This window comes from Schistocerca cancellata, chromosome 7 (genome assembly GCF_023864275.1).
Source record: "Schistocerca cancellata isolate TAMUIC-IGC-003103 chromosome 7, iqSchCanc2.1, whole genome shotgun sequence".
NCBI classification, from domain to species: Eukaryota; Metazoa; Arthropoda; class Insecta; order Orthoptera; family Acrididae; genus Schistocerca; species Schistocerca cancellata.
The window spans coordinates 454,059,063-454,086,101 of NC_064632.1; the positions used below are offsets into that span (position 1 = coordinate 454,059,063).

Genomic DNA, 27,039 nt, shown 5'->3' on the forward strand with positions numbered 1-27,039 from the left:
AGAGAGAGAGAGAGAGAGAGAGAGAGCGCCAATGTTTTTACTGTTCTGTTTTCAAACTAAACAGCGTCGCAGGGAGCACCTCTTACAATTTTGTTATTTTGATATAAATATATAATTTATCATTAACTGAATATTCCAGCTTATTGTTCTTCTCTTTTCTCCTATACTTTACTTGTGCTACACAAACGACAACATGAGAAATCTCGTACAAGAAGCATCCAAAGGTTTTCATTAAAAAAGGACACAGCAGCGGGATTTCCTTATGAACATACGCTTTGAAAAAGAAAAAAATCGTGACTTCGAAACGTTTTATTGTTGGTGTCGTCTCCTTGATGAAAATTCTCATACGAATTTTTTTTCTAAGTATTAACAAAATGACTTTCGCTCTCACGTCTTGTAAAAAATGGATACACACTGACAGCTTCAAGTATGTATGGAATGAAATGAAGTCCCATGCTTCTTGACAGAGCGTAGGGGAATGACGCGGGAGACCCGCACCGCCGTACTAGGCAAGGTCGTAGTGGAGGTGGTCTGCCGTTGCCTTCCTCTGACCGTAATGGGATGAATGATGGTGATGAAGACGACACACAAACACCCAGTCATCTCGGAACAAGTGAAAATTCCTGGCCCCGCCGGGAATCGAACCCGGGACCCCGTGCTCTGGTAGCGAGAACGCTACTGCGGGACCACGAGCTGCGTACAAGTATACACAGGAAATAAAATAACGTTCTAACCATTTTAGTGTATTTTAGACTCTGTGGTAAAATCCACGTAGACAGTACACACTCCATAGAGTGCAAAGTTATCATCCATTACTGTAGCAACTTGCGGGTGAAGAGCAACAGTAAAACTTGAGGCTTCCTCCTCTAAAACATTTTCTGGTTCAGTATCGAAATGTGCCTTAACTTTGGAATGTGCATGTTTCCAGCTTTGTCGAAGTATTTCTGTAGCGTGAAATACTTAAACAACATGAATTCACCTAAATGGTACCTCAGTTAACAGATATATTACCGACATTGAAAGGGGGAATTAGCTGTGAACCTATGTGCATCTTGGACCGTAGGAGCAACTGTTACCACTTATTTACATGATATATCTGGTGAGCTACAGTCTGTTACAGATATTCTTTCAGGAGTTGATGTTAGGAATATTATAGTATAGAATACGAAGAAAGTGATTTCGACATGCAAATATAGTTTTTTTTGGAGATATACACACTAAACCGAGAAATAAGAAAAGAACTACATTTCCGTGCCAGTACATCGCCGTTATCGTGAATGTAATGCTCTGTCAAAATCTGCCAACGCGACTACTGACAGAGATAGGAATTTTCGTGCGCTTATCGTTCTGTTACGCAGATGGCAGCACCATCTAGATTATCTAATGCCGAGTACATTGGCACCGCAAGAGAGGGCACAAATTACCAACCCGTTAAAGGGCTTTAGACCATCGAAATATTGGAATTTATCCAGATAAATCATAGGGAGTAACGCTTTACATAATGTATAGCAGTTGATAAATTTTGTGAGGCTGGTGTTCAGGCACGCTAGAGCAAAGCGTTGGTAGTCACATTGAGGCGTAGATGAAAGAAAGCAGAAGTAACTGATAAAGGACAAAATTAAGACATAAACGATAGCTAAAGAAACCTTGATGTTTGTGTTCGCCGACCGTTGAATAGGTGTGGTAGAATAGCAAGCAAAACCTGGTATAATGAAAACTTCCACTCTCTGTGTGGTAGGAAAGTAAGCTACCACTCGCCCTGAACGAATATTCACTTTATTCCTTAGCATCAACGTCCAATATCATGTGTGAAATATACACTCCAGGAAATTGAAATAAGAACACCGTGAATTCATTGTCCCAGGAAGGGGAAACTTTTTTGACACATTCCTGGGGTCAGATACATCACATGATCACACTGACAGAACCACAGGCACATAGACACAGGCAACAGAGCATGCACAATGTCGGCACTAGTACAGTGTATATCCACATTTCGCAGCAATGCAGGCTGCTATTCTCCCATGGAGACGATCGTAGAGATGCTGGATGTAGTCCTGTGGAACGGCTTGCCATGCCATTTCCACCTGGCGCCTCAGTTGGACCAGCGTTCGTGCTGGACGTGCAGACCGCGTGAGACGACGCTTCATCCAGCCCCAAACATGCTCAATGGGGGACAGATCCGGAGATCTTGCTGGCCAGGGTAGTTGACTTACACCTTCTAGAGCACGTTGGGTGGCACGGGATACATGCGGACGTGCATTGTCCTGTTGGAACAGCAAGTTCCCTTGCCGGTCTAGGAATGGTAGAACGATGGGTTCGATGGCGGTTTGGATGTACCGTGCACTATTCAGTGTCCCCTCGACGATCACCAGTGGTGTACGGCCAGTGTAGGAGATCGCTCCCCACACCATGATGCCGGGTGTTGGCCCTGTGTGCCTCGGTCGTATGCAGTCCTGATTGTGGCGCTCACCTGCACGGCGCCAAACACGCATACGACCATCATTGGCACCAAGGCAGAAGCGACTCTCATCGCTGAAGACAACACGTCTCCATTCGTCCCTCCATTCACGCCTGTCGCGACACCACTGGAGGCGGGCTGCACGATGTTGGGGCGTGAGCGGAAGACGGCCTAACGGTGTGCGGGACCGTAGCCCAGCTTCATGGAGACGGTTGCGAATGGTCCTCGCCGATACCCCAGGAGCAACAGTGTCCCTAATTTGCTGGGAAGTGGCGAAGCGGTCCCCTACGGCACTGCGTAGGATCCTACGGTCTTGGCGTGCATCCGTGCGTCGCTGCGATCCGGTCCCAGGTCGACGGGCACGTGCACCTTCCGCCGACCACTGGCGACAACATCGATGTACTGTGGAGACCTCACGCCCCACGTGTTGAGCAATTCGGCGGTACGTCCACCCGGCCTCCCGCATGCCCACTATACGCCCTCGCTCAAAGTCCGTCAGCTGCACATACGGTTCACGTCCACGCTGTCGCGGCATGCTACCAGTGTTAAAGACTGCGATGGAGCTCCATATGCCACGGAAAACTGGCTGACACTGACGGCGGCGGTGCACAAATGCTGCGCAGCTAGCGCCATTCGACGGCCAACACCGCGGTTCCTGGTGTGTCCGCTGTGCCGTGCGTGTGATCATTGCTTGTACAGCCCTCTCGCAGTGTCCGGAGCAAGTATGGTGGGTCCGACACACCGGTGTCAATGTGTTCTTTTTTCCATTTCCAGGAGTGTATGTCCTTCAAAAATGCCAGATCCTCATTGAGGCCAATGATGACTAGCGCTTGATGTATGTAGGCCTATATTGCCACCAAGCAAAATTTTCAAATAAAACAATACGACCGAGTGAGGTGGCGCAGTGGTTAGACCCTGGACTCGCATTCGGAAGGACGACGGTTCAATCCCGCGTCTGGCCATCCTGATTTAGGTTTTCCGTGATTTCCCTCAATCACTCCAGGCAAATGCCGGGATGGTTCCTCTGAAAGGGCACGGCCGACTTCCTTCCCCATCCTTCCCTATTCCGATGAGACCGATGACCACGCTGTCTAGTCTCCTTCCCCAAACCAACCAAAACAATACGAAGAAGTCATTTCTAATAAAATTGTCGAGCATAAGTTGAGGCCAGTTAGTTTCCTTCATTATGCACGATGCATTGTGAGACGTTTTTCATACAGCCTTTGCTCCAGGTGACTCAATGAAGAATCTTATACGGGCACCGTTGTAGTTCTGCCTATCTATCAGTAAGAGGAAACCCAAAATACTGAGGTGTCGTCACATACCCAGATAATTAACCGGCCTTCGGCTTATCGGCGCCCTCTATTGTTTCAATTGCTGCTTAGCTATGGTGCTTAACAAGGAATAAAGGATTCATTCAAAATAAGGGATAGTTACAAATAGTCTTATGGACTGCTGTTAAACTTATTTAATGAGCACTGAAACTTTCTCCGAGACACATTTCTCGTCAGCAGTAAGCTTTCGCGACACGTATGAAGTGCGCGGACTCTTAATTTCCCGATTTTCTGAAACACTAGTTTACAATCAGTCCATTGATATGCGACCCAGCTATCGTGTGAATCTTCATTTGGTGGTCTTGCTGTACAATGTCACAGATATCTTTCCAAAATTCTTCTCCACAGTGGGGAGGGCAAAGCGATTTAATCTTCTGTTCTACTATCTCCCCGTTACAGTTCGTGAACCTAAATGTAAACTGCATTAATTAATGGAGCAGAGTGACGTCTAATGTGATCTGTCCGTCAGCCCCCTCTTCCAATGAGGCTGTGTAACAATTACACTGTAATTAACTTTATTATTTTTCTTCCTCTTCATTCTCGAAAACAGCTATCGCTTCTGCAGTGTGCTACCTTATCTTTTCATATAGCTGTCAACAAGTAATTACAAAACTGTCGCGACTTTCGTGGCCACTTGTTGCCGTATGGCGTGTTGACTTCTGTCTCCGGTACATCGTCAGACGTCTATTTAACTATTTTCCTTACGTTTCCCCAGCACGACTAGCTGGAATTGTCACTCACCATTTCTTGACAATGTCAGCCTCTCGTACTCGGAAAATGTCAGGAAAATCGTTTATTTAGAACAACAGTTGAATCACTCTCATGGTTAGTCATGGCGTTTGATGATATTATCCAATATTTCATCGGAATCTGCTAGATTGTGTCTAAATGTGGTTGCGGTCGTCTAGCTGTCAAGCAGAGCAATCAGGTTCAGTTTCCGGTACTGCCTCGCAACTGTCACTTGTGAGAGGATTGGAAAGTAGTACATTAAGCTCCGCGAAACCATTTGAGGGACTACTCGATTGAGCGGCTCCGAAAACTGGAGAGCTGATAACCTCCGACAGGGTGATATACTTTCTACATGAATGTCCAAACTGATCCAATATGGCATTGGATGACACAGCAGCACTGCATCCAAATGACCCCGTGTGGCAATGGATGACATAGCAGCTTTGCGTAGTTTTCTGGGTTTAATCACGGAAGTACTTTCTTTTATATTACAGGAACAGTAAAGGAAATGTAGATGAAAGCTGAAACACATACAAAGCTGTCACTCATTCATATGGAGGACACAGTCTGGTTTCAGTATGTGATGTTGGGTGTTGGAATACGTACCTGACATTCGTACGTGCCGTTGTCCCTCTTCTGGACGTACTTGATGTGGAGGCTCCAGTCGGTTCCTGACGGCGAGCTGACAACGTGGAAGCGGTCGTCATTCGTGTACGTCACCGGACCAGAGGTCAGGATGTGCCAGTCTCGTCGCCTCACCCAAGACACCTGCGAACACGGTCCACATAGTAATTTCCTTACTTAGCGTAAATGTAATGCTTCCTCTTTAAATCTGTACGACAAACTGCGTTGCCTTGTCCTCAACAGAGATACGGGTTGGACTTTACTGCCTCACTTCTCACTCTGTTGGCGTCACAGTCGTATGGTAGTTTGGAAATCACAGTATCTCCGAGAGGTGACATGAAGGGACATGTTCACGATTTATGTAACTAACGATTGCAGTGTAAATTCCATTCTCAAGGTAGCGTCCCAGCAAACGTTATAATCTAAAATTGATCGACAAATTACAATATATTTAACACGATGTAAGGTCATAGCTGCACACACGATTGTTATATAGGGATAGTATTGACCCTGTTGTACGGCCAAGAATTTGATAAATCTGTTTTCACATTGTGGTTCAATTTTAGATGTCTATGCGTGCAAAGGCGCTTCCCAGTCCGTTTAAATGCGTATATGTACCGAAATCGAACTTAGAGTAAGCTGGACATGTTGATGTTTGCGGGTGTTACTGCAGAATATATGCAACGTAGCACCACTCCAATACGGATGTAGAAGCGCCTTAATGCAGCGAAGGGATTAGTATAAGATTCGTGTCTTTCAGATGTGCATATGGTAAATGCAGAAAGGTGAACTACGGCAAAGTTATTACCAATTTTGTCCAACGAAAACCAACATGCTATTATTTCTTTCTTGTCCGCCGAAGATCGAGCATCGGTAGACGCACATCGGAGAAAGAAAATTGTCTACTTCTAAATCTGCATCAACATGGATACTCTGCAAATCACAGTTAAGTGCCTGGCAAAGGGTTCATCGAACCACTTCCACAATTCTTCATTATTCCAAATGGTATCTCGGAAAGAACGAACACCTATATCTTTCCTTATGAGCTCTTATTTCCCTTATTATATCATGGTGATCGTTTCTTCCAATGTAGGTCGGCGTCAACAAAATATTTCGCATTCTGAGGAGAAAGATGGTGACTGAAATTTCGTGAGAAGATTCTTCCTCAAGGAAAACGCCTTTGTTTTAATGAAGTCGATCCCAAATCTTGAATCGTTTCGTTGACACTCTCTCTCCTATTTCACGATAATACAAAATGTGCTGCCCTTCTTTGAACTTTTTCTAAGTACTCCGTCAATTCTGTCTGGTAAGGATCCCACACCGCGCAGCAGTATTCTAAAAGTGGACGGACAAGCTTAGTGTAGGCTCTCTCCTTAGTTTTACATTTTATAAATGTCCTGACAATAAAACGCAGTCTTAGTTTAGCCATCCCCACAACAATGTCTATGTGTACCTTCCAGTTTAAGTTGTTCCTAATTGCAATTCCTAGATATTTAGCCGAATTTACGGCCTTTGGATTCGACTGGTTTATTGTGTAACCGATTTTCAGCGGATTGGATTCCGTTGAGCACTCACGTGGATGACCTCACACTTTCCATTATTTAGGGTCAACTGCCAATTTTTACACCATAGAGATATTTTTCTAAATCGTTCTGCAATTTGGTTTGATCTTCTGACAACTTCACTAGTCGATAAACGACAGCGTCGTCTAGAAACAACTTCAGACGGCCGCTCAGATTGTCTCCCAAATCGTTTATATAAAAAAGAACAGCAAGGGCCGTACAACACTACCTGGAGAACGTGAGAAATCACTTCCGTTTTACTCAATGACTTTCCGTCAACTGCTGCGAACTGGGACCTGTCTGAAAGGAAATCACGTGTCAAGTAACATAACTCAGACGATACTCTATAAGCACGCAATTTCACTAGAAGCCGCTTGCATGGTACAGTGTCAGAAGCCTTACGAAAAACCAGAGATACGGAATCAATTTGATATCCCTTGTCAGTAGCACTCAGCCTTTCATTCGAGAAGCGGCCGTTGTGGCCGAGCGGTTCTAGGTGCTTCATTCAGGAACCGTGCGACCGCCACGGTCGCTAGTTCGAATCCTGCCTCGGGCAAGGATGTGTGTGATGTCCTTAGGTTAGTTAGGTTTAAGTAGTTCTCAGTTCTAGGGGACTGATGACCTCAGATGTTAAGTCCCATAGTGCTCTGAGCCATTTGAACCATTTTTTTTTCATTAAAGAGCTAGTTGTGTTTCACAATAGCGACGTTTCCTAAATCACCGTTTATTGTGTGTCAATAGACCGTTTTCTACGAGGTCATATATGCTCCAAAATCCTGCTGCACATCGACTTAATGATATGAGATTGTAATTTAGTGATTTACTCTCTTTCTTGAATGTTCGTGTGACCTGTGTAACTTTCAAGTCTTTGGGTATGGATTTTTCGTCTAGCGAACGGTTGTATATGATTGTTGAGTACGGAGCTAATGCATCAGCATGCCTTGAAAGGAACCTAGTTGGTATACTGTCAGGACCAGAGGACTTGCTTTTATTATCTGATTTAAGTTGCTTCACTACTCCGAGGATATCTGCTTCTACGTTACTCATGTTGACAGCTGTTCTTGATTCTATTTTTGGAATATTTACTACGTCTTCTTTTGTGAAGGCATTTCAGAAGGCTGTGTTTATTAACTCTGCTTTGGCAGCACTGTCTTCGGTAGTATCTCACATTGCTATCGCGCAGAGAAGGCATTGATTGTGTCTTGCCACTGGCATTCTTCACACACGACTAGAATCTATCTGGATGAAGTTTCGTTGTGGAAACTATTATAAGCATCTCTCATTGATATCCGCACTATATTTCGAGCTTCTGTAAAAGATTACCTATCTTCGAGATTTTGCGTCTGTTTAAATTTGACATGTTTCTTTGTTGCTTCTGCAACAGTGTTCTGACCCATTTTGTGTACCAAGGAGAATCAGATCCGTCGTTTGTTGATTTATTTGGTACAAATGCTGCCGATACTAATTCTTTGCATTCAAGCCAAGATCTACACTTATATTGTTAATGTGGAACGAGTAGAAAGTGTCTCTCATTAGAGAGTCAAGTGAATTTTTTATCTGCTTGTTTTGAATAGTTCTATTTTTCGTTAAGTTTTGTAAAATTTGGGGGTTTTAGTATTCAGTCTCACTACGACAACCCTGTGTACACTGATCCCTGTATCCGTTTTGATCCTCGTTGTTAGCTCAGGAGTATTTGTTGCTAAGAGGTCAAGTGCGTTTCCACAACCATTTACTATTCGCGTGGGCTCATGAACTAGCTGCCGGAAATAAATTTCAGGGGATGCGTTTAACACAGTTTCGAATGATGTTTTATGTTGTTGTTTTTGTTGTGGTCTTCAGTCCTGAGACTGGTTTGATGCAGCTCTCCATGCTACTCTATCCTGTGCAAGCTTCTTCATCTCCCAGTACCTACTGCAACCTACATCCTTCTGAATCTGCTTAGTGTATTCATCTCTGGGTCTCCCCCTACGATTTTTACCCTCCACGCTGCCCTCCAATACTAAATTGGTGATCCCTTGATGCCTCAGAACATGTCCTACCAACCGATCCCTTCTTCTGGTCAAGTTGTGCCACAAATTTCTCTTCCCCCCAATCCTATTCAATACTTCCTCATTAGTTATGTGATCTACCCATCTAATCTTCAGCATTCTTCTGTAGCACCACATTTCGAAAGATTCTATTCTCTTCATCTCCCAGTACCTACTGCAACCTACATCCTTCTGAATCTGCTTAGTGTATTCATCTCTGGGTCTCCACCTACGATTTTTACCCTCCACGCTGCCCTCCAATATTGTATACCTCCGGAATCAAACATGAATTTTCGTCAAAATATCGAGGATGAATTAAAGTCACCAACAACTCGTAGGAGTCGGGTTCGTGTTTGAAAAAAACTCAAGTTTTCGTGGAGCCTTTCGGCAATTGTATTATCTGAATTGGGAGGTCGATAAAATGATGCAATTATTGTTTTATTCCGGTTGCCAACAATAACCTCTGCCCATACTAACTCTTAGGAACTATCTTCTTCAATTTCGCGACAAGATAAATTACTTCTAACAGAAACAAACGCGTCACCGCCAATTGTGTTTGGTCTAACCTTTCGGAACACCGCTAGGTTATTCACAAAAATATCAGCTGAACTTACCTCCGGCTTTAGGCAGCTTAAAGTTCTTATAACTATTTGATCATCAGTGTTTTCTGTTAGAGCTTGGAGTTCTGATTACTTTCCCAACACAGCTACGACAATTTACAAATGCTGTACTGATAGTTCCTGTATCTTCTTCCTGTGTTCGGCCCGCACCCTTTGTGACTGAAGCCGTATTTGTGTTTTCCCGAGATCTCTTAACCTAAAAAAAGAAACCAATCCACGCCACACAGCCCCTGGTACCCGTTTAGCCGCGTCCTGCGTGTAGTAGACTCCTGACCTATTCAGCGGATCCCGAAACCCAACCACGCTATATCGAGGAATCTGCATCCTACACGGTCGCAGAACCGCCTGAGCCTCTGGCTCAGACCCTCAATTTTACTGCACAGCATGTCTGTTTAAAACCACCATTGTGGAATGGTGCGGCAAGTTCCGTACTGGTCTTGATTCGACACAAGATGCCGGTCGATGTTGTAACACAGAAGTTACGCCTACGCAAAGGAAAACACTCCAGCATCCGCCCTACTGCTCTGAACACTCTCCATACGAATATCATGCTTTCGGTCCCTTGAAAAGATTTCGAAATGTTGACGATTCTTGTCGGATGATGATGTGCAGCAGGCAGTTACGTAGTTCTCGATGCAGCAGGACGCGGTGTTGTACCAAATGAGTAACTTCAACCTAGAGCGTGGATTATTACCTCAATGCTTACACGATTCTTCCTGGTTGGCATACCGATTCCGGACTGTACGGTCTACGAACCTTAATCTTCCGCAACACAATCACCGAAAAAATTGCCACAAAACTTTTGTAAATGAAGTTTAAAATTACTATTTTGTCATTTTTCAAGGGCCGTCCGCTGTGACCGAGCGGTTCTAGGCGCTTCAGTCCGGAACCGCGCTGCTGCTACGGTCGCAGGTTATAACCATGCCTCGGGCATGTAAGTGTGTGATGTCCTTCGGTCAGTATTAGAACAGTAATTAGAACTACATAAAACTAAATAACCTAAGGACAGCACACACATCCATGCCCGAGGCAGGATTCGAACCTGCGACCGTAGCAGCGGCGCGGTTCCGGACTGGAGCGCCTAGAACCGCTCGGCCACAACGGCCGGCCGCCACTTAGGTTTAAGTAGTTCTAAGTGTAGGGGACTGATGACCTCAGATGTTAAATCCCATAGCGCTAAGAGCCATTTGAACGATTTTTCATTTTCCAAGGAAAACGTACCTTTTGTTAAATACATATGACATGTTCCTTTTATATTTCTGTTAATGTATTTACTGAAATTTTTCTTTGTTAATGAATTTACTGAAATTTTCCTTACATATTGTAGTAACCCAGTACAAATTAATTTATTGCCATAGACCAGTCACAGTTTATCTACATCTACATCTACATCTATACTCCGCGAGCCACCTTACGGTGTGTGGCGGAGGGTACTTATTGTACCACTATCTGATCCCCCCTTCCCTGTTCCATTCACGAATTGTGCGTGGGAAGAACGACTGCTTGTAAGTCTCCGTATTTGCTCTAATTTCTCGGATCTTTTCGTTGTGATCATTACGCGAGATATATGTGGGCGGTAGTAATATGTTGCCCATCTCTTCCCGGAATGTGCTCTCTCGTAATTTCGATAATAAACCTCTCCGTATTGCGTAACGCCTTTCTTGAAGTGTCCGCCACTGGAGCTTGTTCAGCATCTCCGTAACGCTCTCGCGCTGACTAAATGTCCCCATGACGAATCGCGCTGCTTTTCGCTGGATCATGTCTATCTCTTCTATTAATCCAACCTGGTAAGGGTCCCATACTGATGAGCAATACTCAAGAATCGGACGAACAAGCGTTTTGTAAGCTACTTCTTTCGTCGATTTTCTTACAATTCTTCCTATGAATCTCAACCTGGCGCCTGCTTTTCCCACTATCTGTTTTATGTGATCATTCCACTTCAGATCGCTCCGGATAGTAACTCCTAAGTATTTTACGGTCGTTACCGCTTCCAATGATTTACCACCTATGGCATAATCGTACTGGAATGGATTTCTGCCCCTATGTATGCGCATTATATTACATTTATCTACGTTTAGGGAAAGCTGCCAGCTGTCGCACCATGCATTAATCCTCTGCAGGTCTTCCTGGAGTACGTACGAGTCTTCTGATGTTGCTACTTTCTTGTAGACAACCGTGTCATCTGCAAATAGCCTCACGGAGCTACCGATGTTGTCAACTAAGTCATTTATGTATATTGTAAACAATAAAGGTCCTATCACGCTTCCTTGCGGTACTCCCGAAATTACCTCTACATCTGCAGATTTTGAACCGTTAAGAATGACATGTTGTGTTCTTTCTTCTAGGAAATCCTGAATCCAATCACAAACCTGGTCCGATATTCCGTAAGCTCGTATTTTTTTCACTAAACGTAAGTGCGGAACCGTATCAAATGCCTTCCTGAAGTCCAGGGTTACGGCATCAATCTGCTCGCAAGTGTCTACGGCACTGTGAATTTCTTGGGCAAATAGGGAGAAATCTTCTGATGAGCTACTCTGATAATCAAGAAACACTCACTGAAATACGAGACGCGAAAACTACGCTAGGTTTTCCCAGAAAAACTATTTAAAAGCTAAGCGCAGCAAATAAGTACAAAAACGCTTTATACAAACACTACTCGCTGCTGCTGGTGCTCTCGCTCTGGCTGTCACAAGACAACTGCTGATTCAAGTGACTAGTGGCTAACGGCCGCGAAACAAACAAAAGACGGTTTTAGGGCGCTTTCTGTTCTAAACGATCAAGAAAACACTAAGAAATCTAACACGAAAACTACGTAAAGTTTTATCAAGAACTGTTAGTTACTATGCAGAGCAGATAAACACAAATAGAATCCCTTCCTTAGTGGAAGGTCGTAAACAAAATGCAAAATAAACGCTTTATACAAACAGTACTCGCTGCTGCTGGTGCTCTCGATCTGGCTGTCACAAGACAACTGCTGATTCAAGTGACTAGTGGCTAACGGCCGCGAAACAAACAAAAGACGGTTTTAGGGCGCTTTCTGTTCTAAACGATCAAGAAAACACTAAGAAATCTAACACGAAAACTACGTAAAGTTTTATCAAGAACTGTTAGTTACTATGCAGAGCAGATAAACACAAATAGAATCCCTTCCTTAGTGGAAGGTCGTAAACAAAATGCAAAATAAACGCTTTATACAAACACTACTCGCTGCTGCTGGTGCTCTCGCTCTGGCTGTCACAAGACAGCCCCCATGATGCCGTTCAAAGGTTTAAACCTCCATCATCAGGTGGATTTACATTTGTGAGTGTGTCATGTATCTGTGAGTTGTGTTACAATTTTTTGGAAGAACTTCTGGCACTGTCTATTGAGAGAAACAAAACACTCCTTCAGAACATTGTTTTGGGATACTTTGGCAAAAAACTAAACGTATATATCCAATGGTAAAAATAAAATAAGTAAAATAGGGTACCTCCAATTGTCACAGGTTCCTTTCACTGTCGTGAAGCATCACATGTATACTGTATTTGCAAACAAATATGGAGTCGGGTAACTATTAGGTACAGGGATCATATAGCAGAAGAGAAACATTGTCGCAATGTACAAAAAGTATGCATGGTAACAACATTATTACAGAACAAATTTCAAAGGATTTTACAGAATAAATTTGAAAGAATATTTGAGATCTTTGTTTTGAGGTCTTAAATACATGTGTAGTAATAAATATTTCAGGTGATATATTAATCCGATTTTGTCAAGTTAACGTTGCTTAAACTTTATGCTCGTTTATACAATAAGGTGACATGTAGCAACCTTTAAGTGCAATAATTATGTTGGCTACAGTGACAAAATTATAGGCAAATAACAAAAATTTATGGGATGCACTGACTTAAATTAAAGGCTGGATGCAGAACGAGAGGAAGATCACGAGATGAGAGAGAGAGAGAGAGAGAGAGAGAGAGAGAGAGGGTGGGAGTAGTGATTGGATGAGGGCAAACTTTCGAAGCAGAGTTTCTTAGGATTATATCTGTTACATGTAATAACTGCCTAAAGGGTAGAGTAATACATGCTTAATGCTTTAAATATATAGATGAATGTACAGTTTGTACCATTAATTGATGTATACATAGTTTCAAGCTGACATGGGGTACAAGCTGTTGGTGTGTTGATATTTTTGCAAATGAGGTTAATCTCTTGTATATTTGGGCGTCTCATAGTAACATAACTAAATGTTAATGATAAATATGAAGGTGTGTGTGTGTGTGTGTGTGTGTGTGTGTGTGTGTGTGTGTGTGTGTGTGTGTACATTGCTAATTTAATGACGTAGGCAGTTGCTGAAAACAGAGGATTCTATTGTAAATATTGTCATTTTCGTCATTTAAGATGGATTCAGATTGTTTTGTTTGGTGTTTGCATATTTTAAGTGTTTCGAGAATGTCTAGTTTTTTTGACTTTATGTTGTATGTGTAGGCTGCTGATACTTGTTAACACGGTGTTTAGTTTCATGCAGGTGGGTGGCTACTGCGGGTGTGTAGTATTTTTTTGTTTTTTGTGCAGACGTTTTTTTTAATCTAATCTCAAAGGATCTGCCTGACTGTCCTATGTGTAAGCAGCCCCCGTCGAAACATTCCAATCTTGTTTTCTGTGGTAAAGGATATATTTATACCTTTTCGTTTGAAGACATTGGCAGTCTGATATGAAATGTTACCTAGAAGGGGATGGTATGGAAGATGTTTTCTTTTTGCTTTTGTGATGTGATTTCTTTCCCACTACTGAGTGTTTCAGGACATCTACTATGGAGCTGTTATAACCATTTGCAATAGCTGTTTGTTTTAGTATTTCAATTTCTTGTTCATATTTGTCTTCAGAGACAGTGGTAGTAGGAAAGCTGTATTGATCACGTACCGGAATTCTGTGCAGTGTTGCAGTGTTGTGCAGCGTTAGTCACTAAACTAGATTTATTCTAACATGGTTCCTTTCTTAATCGCTATGCTTATCATTGAGAAAATCTTTGGGCTTTGAAAAACCAGCAACACTGTGCGAATAAAATTAGCTTACATGATATTTAGAAGGTTGCGACCTTAAAGTAGAACAATTTTCGATTTCCTCTCACATTTCCGCCACGATTACTTCATAAAATGTATATGCGAGGTTGTGATTCGTTCACTGCCTCGTCTTGGAATATGTGTTACAGAAATATTAATGGGTATAACAACACCTTTACAGTGAGACGTTTCAGCAGATAAAAAGTTCATTAAGGAAAAGGGGGCGAGAAAGTGCTGGAAACGAAGGTAGGCAGATCAGTCCTATAGGATGGATGATGTAACACCTCGTAGCAGGAAGACTACAGAAATAATTTTTTAGGATAGCTTTTATGTGGACAGTTATTTTCCGTAAATAATTTGGACCTATACAAACTAGGCCCCTTGTCTCACTGTGAATGATCAAGTTAACAGTTAAAAAAATGTCCTAATCTGTTTTTCTGATAGGACCGTTACAAATTCCAGTGCAGAGGTACCGCTAGTTAACTTGAGCTGAGTTCCAGTCAGTAGCGCTTTCACTCTGTATTACATTGTGACGCATTCGCTTCGCAGGATAGTCAAAAATCAGAGCATCGTTCATTTGATATTATTACCTTGAAACGCGTTTATGTGCTTGCTCACGCTGTGCGACTCATACAGGTCGTATCAAAAATAATGCCGAAAACTGACATAGCTCAAAAGACATGACAATAAAAGCAAAGACTTCCAGGAAACGTGCGTCAGCAAACGATCTGTTAGCGAAATATTTGCGAATGTGATGTTACGAAGCGCCACCGAATTCACTATGGAGTATTCTCCTAGGTATACTGTGGTGTCACCGCCAGACACCACACTTGCTAGGTGGTAGCTTTAAATCGGCCGCGGTCCATTAGTACATGTCGGACCCGCGTGTCGCCACTGTCAGTGATCTCAGACCGAGCGCCACCACACGGGAGGTCTTGAGAGACTTACTAGCACTCGCCCCAGTTGTACGGACGACTTTGCTAGCGACTACACTGACGAAGCCTTTCTCTCATTTGCCGAGAGATAGTTAGAATAGCCTTCAGCTAAGTCCATGGCTACGACCTAGCAAGGCGCCATTAACCATTTCTAGAGAGAGTCTCACTTGTATCATCAAGAACGCTGTATACAAATGATGGATTAAAGTTAAGTATTCCAGCAGCTACGTACTTTTCTTTATAGCATTCATTACGTACCCTGTTTCAGACCTAACGCCAGCCTGCGTGAGTTGACGCGTGCATTTCGGCCTCCTCTCTCAATTAGTGTGCATTGTGTTGGCTAATCTGCCGACACAACATATACAAATATATTTCAAACGTAAACTTTTTATTATTCCTCCATCTAACTGAGCTGAAATATCACGCATAACGTATGAGTGCGAAATGTGGCACGTGCATAATGGGACATCGAGACATTTTCCTGCCGCTGTAAGATAGCATCTAACACGTAAATCGGTTAAAAATTGATAGGCAGAGCAAGACCTGAACCTTGGCCAGCACATCACCTGATCTCAAACTCCTCTCAACTCCTCAGTCTGGGGTCCTCTCAACACTGAAGTCTACATCATTATCTTTGGTAAGGTTGAAGAGTTGCAGAAGCGAATAGTACAGTTTAGTAAAAATTTCGTACGAAGCTCGTGGTCGTGCGGTAGCGTTCTCGCTTCCCACGCCCGGGTTCCCGGGTTCGATTTCCGGCGGGGTCAGTGATTTTCTCTGCCTCGTGATGACTGGGTGTTGTGTGCTGTCCTTAGGTTAGTTAGGTTTAAGTAGTTCTAAGTTCTAGGGGACTGATGACCATAGATGTTAGGTCCCATAGTGCTCAGAGCTAATTGAACCATTTTTTTTTTTTTTTTTTTTTTTTGTAAAAATTTACGAGGTGGTTCGAAAGTATTGGTAGCAAATCGCCGCTCGTCGTGGAGACGTGAACAGTATTGCAAACCCTGTTGGAGAACAGCATGTGAACATCTTTGTGAAGTGTTAAGTACAGCAACTTGAACCGTTTGACACGATGAAATAGTATTGTATTTCGTTTTTATAGGAGGTTATGGGTAAAATTTGAATAGAAGTAGTTTTGATTTTTATGGAATTTTGACGTGTCATGTACACTGGCAGCAACTAGATGGTGGTGGTGGTGGTGGTTAGTGTTTAACGTCCCGTCCACAACGAGGTCATTAGAGACGGAGCGCAAGCTCGGGTTAGGGAAGGATTGGGAAGGAAATCGGCCGTGCCCTTTCAAAGGAATCATCCCGGCATTTGCCTGAAACGATTTAGGGAAATCACGGAAAACCTAAATCAGGGTGGACGGAGACGGGATTGAACCGTCGTCCTCCCGAATGTGAGTCCAGTGTGCTAACCACTGCGCCACAGCAACTAGAACAAAGTTTCATAGGAAAGTCAGCCTTGTCATGTTGCCAAACATAACAAATTATCGCAGAAACGGCTCGTTACCAAACTAAAGAACGGTTTTGCTTTTATCATCGTACACATTCACTCACGTCAGTTTAACATTTTCTTCGTATTCTCCCTAAAGCGACGGACCAGTTTCTTCGTTGTGACTTCTTGATCCATGGACTTTCTATTGCATGTATCCACGTTTTTGTCCGGTTAGGGCGCACTGTAGCAGCTGTCTTGGAATACCATCAACATCACGTGTTTGTATACGTTCTTTTCATTCTTTTCTGTATTGATTAACCGTTAAGTTGTAAATGCCTACATTCTTCCTGATAGTTTTATTATGTAATCTATCGCTTCCTGGTACTCCCCGTACAGTTTTGGCTGTTTGGAGTCTACCATATGTTCTAGAGTCCATTGCCCTGCATTTACTTTCACGTATTCCATAGGAAACTGCCGTAATTCATAAAGTTTTAAGCATTCTATCCTTTCGTACATTTCACTTCAGCGCTCTTTTGGTGGTACCATGCATCATACTGAATCTGTCAATCATTTATGATTTCATCATCGCCGAAATACGATGTGTCACAGCGCAGGGTCTTTTTAAATGTTCAGAAGTTTTGTTTTCTAATACTAATTTACATCTTAAAGGTTAGGAGCCTTGGAATGCCATGGACTTACTTTCATTTGTCGAATGCTTAAACTGTGTTGCTTTGCTATCTTACAAAGTTCATATAGCGTTCACTGTAAGCTAACCTCACTGTCTGCAAGTAGAATCTGGTGATCAGCGCACATAAGATTTTCGATAAATCTCTTCTTTTGGAGGTGTCTTCTATACCACATTTTATAATAAGGTGTTTCCATTCACTCACACGTCATCTAAATAAAACTGAAAAGTGTCTGTGAAATATAACACCATTGTTTGAACCGTAGATTATTGTTTCCTTGGTCGATATTTCCTGATTTTTGTTTTTCTCTGTTCCTTTACATATATTCTGTATAACTTCGATTAGATGTGATGGTATCCCTCTTTCTTCCGTAACATTCTGTAATTTTTCGCTGCGAATATTATTAAAAGCTTTACTGTAGTATATAAAGACTAAGTAGGTCTTTAAAAGTAATTCTTTTCTCCATTATTTGTGTTACTGAGAAAATCTATCTCAGGAGGATCTTCCTTCCGAAAAGCTGTTTCTACTTCAAGTAATACGTTACCTAAGGTGTCTCACATTCTATTTACTATTATCTTCTGTTTTGTATTCCGAATTTAAGATATTTATATCTCTATAGTTTCCAAAGACTGTACTTCATCCTCCTTTAATAATAGATACTGCTATTACTGCCTTCCATTCCACTCAATTTTTATTTGAGTCGGGGCTGACCGAGGAGAAGGTACCTGGATTCGGTTAAGAATGATTTTGAAGTAATAGGTTTAACATCAGAAGAGGCACCAATGTTAGCACTGAATCGGGGATCATGGAGGAACTGTATAAGGGGGGCTATGCTCCAGACTGAACGCTGAAAGGCATAATCAGTCTTAAATGATGATGATGATGATGATGAGTATAAATTTAGGAAATCTAAAAGTCTATAGACAGGTTCATCTAGCAGTTATTAGTATTTACTTGTATAGTTACATTATCCGTTTCAGGGCAGATTTGGTTTCTGACTGCTTGTAGGGCCTCTTGCAGTTACTCAAATTCTGTTTCATCTGTTTCCGAAAGGTATCCGATATACTTTTACATCAGCATTCCGCTTACCTGCCTCTTGTTACGACTACAGATTTTTACTGAACTTAATCAAGATTTTCCGCAGCACTTGGTCTCGCTGTAGCGTTCTCGCTTCCCGAGCAAGGGGTCCCGGGTTGGATTCCCGGCAGCATCAGGCATCTTCACCTGCTTCGAGATGACTGGGTGTTGTGTCGTCTTCATCATTATCATTCATCCGCATCACGGTCGGAGGAAGGCAGTGGCAAACCACCTTCGCTAGGATCCTGCCTAGTACAGCGGTGTGGGTCTCCCGCATTGTCCCCTAGGCTCTGTCGAGGAGGCTGGGACTTCATCATCGTCAAGATTTCTCTATTCGGAAGATGTGAATATGCTACATCCTCTTCTTCTCTATTTACTTGTTTAATTATTTTGAATACAGTAGACTGACTGTCGTTTACATTTCTTTCTAAATTATATGTACAACTACCTCAGCTTTCTTTACGTGTAGCTCTTGCTAATTCCTCTGCCTTTGTCTTTGTGCTCTATAATTCTCCAGTGAGAGTAGTTTTCGCCATAGTCCACTGCACACGTAGCTCCTTTTTCTACTGAGCAGTATATTTTAATTCTCTGTTCCAAATAATAAGTTACATTTCAGCTTTGAATTTATTCGTATCCAAAGGATTTCGAAATCTACCCCTTCGACCAGTTTAGTTAGTTTTATACAAGGCCGATGTACTTGCGGACAATATTATGGAAATGGAAGAGGATGTAGATGAAGACGAAATGGGAGATAAGATACTGCGTGAAGAGTTTGACAGAGCACTGAAAGACCTGAGTCGAAACAAGGCCCCGGGAGTAGACAACATTCCATTTGAACTACTGATGGCCTCGGGAGAGCCAGTCATGACAAAACTCTGCCATCTGGTGAGTACGATGTATGAGACAGGCGAAATACCCTCAGGCTTCAAGAAGAATATAATAATTCCAATCCCAAAGAAAGCAGGTGTTCACAGATGTGAAAATTACCGGACTATCAGTTTAATAAGTCATAGCTGCAAAATACTAACGCGAATTCTTTACAGACGAATGGAAAAACTGGTAGAAGCCGACCTCGGGGAAGATCAGTTTGGATTCCGTAGAAATGTTGAAACACGTGAGGCAATACTGACCTTACGACTTATCTTAGAAGAAAGGTTAAGAAAAGGCAAACCTACGTTTCTAGCATTTGTAGACTTAGAGAAAGCTTTTGACAATGTTAACTGGAATACTCTCTTTCAAATTCTGAAGGTGGCAGGGGTAAAATACAGGGAGCGAAAGGCTATTTACAGTTTGTACAGAAACCAGATGGCAGTTATAAGAGTCGAGGGGCATGAAAGAGAAGCAGTGGTTTGGAAAGGAGTAAGACAGGGTTGTAGCCTCTCCCCGATGTTATTCAATCTGTATATTGAGCAAGCAGTAAAGGAAACAAAAGAAAAATTCGGAGTTGGTATTAAAATTCATGGAGAACAAGTAAAAACTTCGAGGTTCGCCGATGACATTGTAATTCTGTCAGAGACAGCAAAGGACTTGGAAGAACAGTTAAATGGAATGGACAGTGTCTTGAAAGGAGGATATAAGATGAACATCAACAAAAGCAAAACGAGGATAATGGAATGTAGTCAAATTAAGTCGGGTGATGCTGAGGGAATTAGATTAGGAAATGAGACACTTAAAGTAGTAAAGGAGTTTTGCTATTTAGGGAGTAAAATAACCGATGATGGTCGAAGTAGAGAGGATATAAAATGTAGACTGGCAATGGCAAGGAAAGCGTTCCTCAAGAAGAGGAATTTGTTAATATCGAGTATAGATTTAAGTGTCAGGAAGTCGTTTCTGAAAGTATTTGTATGGAGTGTAGCCATGTATGGAAGTGAAACATGGACGATAACTAGTTTGGACAAGAAGAGAATAGAAGCTTTCGAAATGTGGTGCTACAGAAGAATGCTGAAGATAAGGTGGGTAGATCACGTAACTAATGAGGAGGTATTGAGTAGGATTGGGGAGAAGAGAAGTTTGTGGCACAACTTGACTAGAAGAAGGGATCGGTTGGTAGGACATGTTTTGAGGCATCAAGGGATCACAAATTTAGCATTGGAGGGCAGTGTGGAGGGTAAAAATCGTAGAGGGAGACCAAGAGATGAATACACTAAGCAGATTCAGAAGGATGTAGGTTGCAGTAGATACTGGGAGATGAAGAAGCTTGCACAGGATAGAGTAGCATGGAGAGCTGCATCAAACCAGTCTCGGGACTAAAGACCACAACAACAACAACAACAGTTAGTTCCTACAGTTCTGTGTTTGACCTTATAGGTTCCTTTACCATCTTTTCTCTTATGATCATTTTACGAGTGTACCATGAATATCAGGATTCCGGTAACACATCAAAACTCAGACATCGCTGCGGCCGGGAAAAGACCCTGCAAGAACGGGACCAACGCCGACTGAGGAGAATCGTTCAAATTGACAGAAGTGTAACCCTTCCGATAATTGTTGCATATATCAATACCGGGCCTTTAGCAAGTGTCAGCGTGTGAAACACCATCGATAGGGGCTGTCGTAGACGAAGGCAAATTCTTGTAACCTTGATGATTACACGACACAAAGCCATACGCCTCGCATGGGCCCGTCAACACTGGCATTGTACTGTTGATGACTAGAAACTTGTTGCATGGTTGGACGAGTATCGTTCCAAATTGCATCGAGCGGTTGGAAATGTATTGGTGTGGGAACAACTTCATGAATCCATGGACCCTCCATGTCAGCAAGGGACTGTTCAAGCAGGTGGAGGCTCAGTAATGGTGTGGACCGTGTGCAGTTAGAGTAATATGGGACCCTGATACGTCTAGATACGACTCTGATAGGTGGCAAGCGCGTAAGTGTCCTCTCTCATCACCTGCATCCATTCATGTCGATTGTGCATTCTGAAGGACTTGGGGAATTCCGGCAGGACAGTGCGACGCCCTACACGCCCAGGATTGCTACAGAATGGCTCCAGAAACACTCTTCTCAGTTTAAACACTTCCGTGGCACCAAACTCCCCTGACATGAACATTAATGAGCATATTTGGGATGCCTTGCAACGTGCTGTTCATAAGATATCTCCATCCCCTCGTACTCTTACGGATTTGTGGACAGCCCTGCTGGATTCATGGTGTCAGTTCCCTCCAGTACAACTTCAGACATTAGTCGAGTCCATGCCACGTCGTGTTGACGCACTTCTTCGTGCTCGAGGGGGCCCTACTCCGTTACTTTGTCTCCTTAGTGTAAAATTTTAAATGTGATTGACAAAAATTTCTGATGATTGATAGTTTTACACTGCTGTTTCCTTTGTAGTTTTCTTTTATGTGGTTTGCTTTTACCCATTTACATTTAAATTTTACTCTTCCTCTTACTAACAGGTTATCAGGGTTCGATTCCATTCCACTCATCAGTCTCACATGATGGAATCATTTTCCCATATTTTCATTTGCCATTAATTAATCTCTTATAGATCTACATCGGCGGGACACTTAGGTATATTTGTCAATTTGTCTGTCTAAGTAATGTATTTTCTGTCTGCAATGAACTGAAATTCGTATATTCTGGTATCTTTTTCCATTCTGACTAATTTCTGCTTCTTCATTATTGCAATTACTTCTTCAGTAGGATTTTCTCCTATACTAACACTGGTATCTTCTCCCATGACAATGCTGTCATTCTTATTTAGGAAGCTAAGGACACTTTATAAGTGCTTGTAAAATTTATCAGATTCACATTTTCTTCTTTCTTTAGAAGCATATACTGATATAAAGCTCATAATATCCTCTAGCTATTTAGAATCTGCATTTAACCTTTTATTTATCGAATCGTAAGAACCTATCCTGCTCCTTAATTTGTCATTTACTATATTAGCTGCTCCTGCTACGGCTGTAGTTTCGGTAAGAACACTGCAGTAAATAAATGAGTAGACTCCAAGATAACAGGCTAACCTTATTCTTGGCCTCCGACACTGTAAACAAGTCTAATTCTTTCCATCTCGTAGTAATTCAAAACGTTTAAAGGGAAAGCCAAGTACATTCCATATCTCACTGCATGCATATTCAGATATACCACGTCGTGTACACTTTAGCTTTTACGCATTTCGGTACCATTTCATATGTCCGATTTCCTAGGCTAACATGAAGTTCACCAGCAATATCAATTTTCCTCTGGACGCGTTACGAGCGCTGCGAAAGGGTAACCCAGTGGTGGATCTGCCACTTCACTACTTCTGGCCCAGCAGGATGTTTTTCAGAATTTTCTGCCATGGGGAAACTGTCTCCACAACACCTGGAGAACCCTCAGTGTCCAGAGCTGTGAGACACTTCGTTTGGCTCCCCTATCAGATTTAGTTATTTCACTACTGGCCATTAAAATTGCTACACCACTTAAATGACGTGCTACAGGCGCGAAATTTAGCCGACAGGAAGAATATGCTGTGATATGCAAATGATTAGCTTTTCAGAGCATTCACGCAATGTTGGCTTCGGTGGCGACACTTGCAGCGTGCTGACTTGAGGAACGTTTCCAACCGATTTATCATACACAAACAGCAGTTTGACTGGCGTTGCCTGGTGAAACGTTGTTCTGATGCCTCGTGTAAGGAGGAGAAATGCGTACCATCACGTTTCTGACTTTGATAAAGGTCGGATTGTAGCCTATCGCGATTGCGGTTTATCGTATCGCGACATTGTTGCTCGCTTTGGTCGAGATCCTATGACTGTTAGCAGAATATGGAATCGGTGGGTTCAGGAGAGTAATACGGAACGCCATGCTGGATCCTAACGGCCTCGTATCACTAGCAGTCGAGATGACAGGTGTTATATCCGCATGGCTGTTGCGGATCGTGCAGCCACGTCTCGATCCCTGAATCAACAGATGGGGATATTTGCAAGACAACAACCATCTGCACGAACAGTTCTACGGCGTTTGCAGCAGCGTGGCTTAACAGCTCGGAGACCATGGCTGCGGTTAACCTTGACGCTGCATCACAGACAGAAGCGCCTGCGATACTGTACTACTGGGTGCACGAATGGCAAAACGTCGTTTTTTCGGATGAATCCAGGTTCTATTTACAGCATCATGATGGTCGCATCCGTGTTTGGCAACATTGGAAGCGTGTAATAGTCATCGCCATACTGGGGTATCACCCGGCGTGATGGTATGGGTGCCGTTGGTTACACGTGTCGGTCACCTCTTGTTCGCATTGACGGGACATTGAACAGTAGACGCTACACTTCAGATGTGTTACGACCCGTGTCTCTAGCCTTCAATAGATCCCTGCAAAACCCTACATTTCAGCAGGATAATGCACGATCGCATGTTGCAGGTCCTGTACCGGCCTTTCTGGATACAAAATATGTTAGACTGCTGCCCTGCGCAGCACATTCTCCAGATCTCTCACCAATTGAAAACGTCTGGTCAATGGTGGCCGAGCAGCTGACTCGTCACTACTCTTGATGAACTGTGGTATTGGATTAAAGCTGCATGGGCAACTGTACCTGTACACGCCATCCAAGCTCTGTTCGACTTAATGCCAAGGCGTATCAAGGCAGTTATTACGGCCAGAGGTGGTTGTTCTAGGTACTGATTTCTCAGGATCTATGCATCCTAATTGCGTGAAAATATAATCACATGTCAGTTCTAGTATAATGTATTTGTCCAATGAATACCCGTTTATCATCTGCATTTCTTCTTGTAGTAGCAATTTTAATGGCCAGTAGTGTAATTACACACGAGACGCATTTGAGACATGAAGTTTTACTATCTCTGAGTTCTAAAGAGCGTTCGCAAACAGTATCGGAGACCCAGCCTCGTAGCTGACGCAGAAATAAAAAGAAGAAAGGACAGTATTATTATTTTATCCGTAGCTACAGTGGCACTGAGTGTAATCGGCAAGTGGTAACTGACATGCAGAATAACGGCGTCTCTCATACAGTAGCGGGCACCTTTTGTTATACGCCATATGCCATATTTCAGTAGTGAGAGAAAGACGTTTTCTGAGTGGCTCCAAGAGAAAGATAATCCCGTTTCCCCGATTTATCATTTCCTCATGACACTTGTTAGTGGGCACAGCGCGGCTTAGAGGTGGTGAAGAAGGTTGTGGGTAGTGGCGGAGCGATACTCACCGGTCGACCCGCGAGGTTCCTGACGCGGCAGTGCAGCACGGCGGTGGCGCCCAGCGGCACGCTCACGTCGGTCACCAGGCTGGTGTCGAACACAGGGTCCGCAGGCCGAGGCGTGGCGCTCGTGCGGGCCGACGGCCGCCTCCCGGACTCTGTCACAACACACGACACACCTGTCACGCGTCGCTAGTGCCGTGTTACTCTGTCTCTAGCACTACCACTGAAATACTGTACGTGTTTTTCCAAATATGTTTTCTAATACATGTAATACATATTATTTGGGAAGCCGTAGGCGAGTTTTCACAGTTGCATTGGATAAAAATCCTGAAAATAGTATACGGGATGATATTTCCATTGTGTACGAGGTGCATTCAAGTTCTAAGGCCTCCGATTTTTTTTCTAATTAACTACTCACCCGAAATCGATGAACCTGGCGTTACTTCTCGACGTAATCGTCCTGCAGACGTACACATTTTTCACAACGCTGACGCCATGATTCCATGGCAGCGGCGAACGCTTCTTTAGGAGTCTGTTTTGACCACTGGAAAATCGCAGAGACAATAGCAGCACGGCTGGTGAATGTGCGGCCACGGAGAGTGTCTTTCATTGTTGGAAAAAGCCACAAGTCACTAGGAGCCAGGTCAGGTGAGTTGGGAGCATGAGGAATCACTTCAAAGTTGTTAACACGAAGAAACTGTTGCGTAACGTTAGCTCGATGTGCGGGTGCGTTGTCTTGGTAAAACAGCACACGCGCAGCCCTTCCCGGACGTTTAGGTTGCAGTGCAGGAAGGAATTTGTTCTTCAAAACATTTTCGTAGGATGCACCTGTTACCGTAGTGCCCTTTGGAACGCAGTGGGTAAGGATTACGCCCTCACAGTCCCAGAACATGGACACCATCATTTTCTCAGCACTGGCGGTTACCCGAAATTTTTTTGGTGGCGGTGAATCTGTGTACTTCCAATGAGCTGACTGGCGCTTTGTTTCTGGATTGAAAAATGGCATCCACGTCTCATCCATTGTCACAACCGACGAAAAGAAAGTCCCATTCGTGCTGTCGTTGCGCGTCAACATTGCTTGGCAACATGCCACACGGGCAGCCATGTGGTCGTCCGTCAGCATTCGTGGCACCCACCTGGATGACACTTTTCGCATTTTCAGGTCGTCATGCAGGATTGTGTGCACAGAACCCACAGGAATACCAACTCTGGAGGCGATCTGTTCAACAGTCATTCGGCGATCCCCCAAAACAATTCTCTCCACTTTCTTGATCATGTCGTAAGACCGGCTTGTGCGAGCCCGAGGATGTTTCGGTTTGTTGTCACGCGATGTTCTGCCTTCATTAAACTGTCGCACCCACGAACGCACTTTCGACACATCCATAACTCCATCACCACATGTCTCCTTCAACTGTCGATGATTTTCAATTAGTTTCGCACCATGCAAATTCAGAAAACGAATGATTGCACGCTGTTCAAGTAAGGAAAACGTCGCCATTTTAAGTATTTAAAACAGTTCTCATTCTCGTCACTGGCGGTAAAATTCCATCTGCCGTACGATGATGCCATCTCTGGGACGTATTGACAATGAACGCGGCCTCATTTTAAAACAATGCGCATGTTTCTATCTCTTTCCAGTCCGGAGAAAAATAAAATCGGAGGCCTTAGAACTTGAATACACCTCGTACAAACTCTAGGGATTGACCAACGAGAGGATACGGAACAAAGTATGAACGTATGTCAGGAAACCCATGATTTCCGTGCTAGAGGCCATTTATTCAATCATACATTGTTACCGAGTATAATACGCGCTATACCATGCAGCCACAGTTACAGTTTGCATGGTCCTAGCGCCCTCTCCTTCTAGTGTTGTGTCCGATTCACTTCTCTTAATGACTCACCTTGTAGCGGATGTGATACAGCGTTTGTACACAGTGGCTCCGTGTTCAGATGGCGAGCTTCCCTACGTGGTATTTACTTATGGAAAAGCAAATGGCAACGGGCGGGAGGGAACAAGATTGTATCAGGAAACCTTTCACCACCGACAACAACCACAGTATTAAATATTTGCTACCGTGCTTCGCCGTTTGTCTGAGACAGGGTCATTTCCGGAAGCTGGAAATCATGAAGGACGTACTCGAAATGTTCGGCCACCAAACTAGGAGTAGAACGTGGTTAACACTGTGGAAGGCGACCGCCGTCTCAGTACCATACAGATGTTCCGCCAGTACAGGGTAAGCTAGACGACCGTGTGGAACATTCCCCATAACAATAGTTATACCCTTATCATTTGTAGCGCGTGCAGGAATTACTAGCGACAGACTTTCCACATCGGGAGCAGTTTTGTCAGTTGTCTCTTCACCAGGCAACC

At 43.3% G+C, this 27,039-nt stretch overlaps 1 protein-coding gene across 1 annotated transcript in view; it reads right to left on the reverse strand.

Annotated features, from left to right (window-relative positions):
- The window catches only part of LOC126092189 (hemicentin-2-like), an 862,093-nt gene that overhangs the window by 120,828 nt on the left and 714,226 nt on the right, over positions 1–27,039 (reverse strand). Inside the window, exons 4-5 of the mRNA XM_049907669.1 lie at positions 24,675–24,823; positions 5,131–5,292 (exon numbers count right to left, since the gene is read on the reverse strand). Of these exons, the coding sequence (XP_049763626.1) occupies positions 5,131–5,292; positions 24,675–24,823 (311 nt within the window). The remainder of the gene's footprint in view (positions 1–5,130; positions 5,293–24,674; positions 24,824–27,039) is intronic.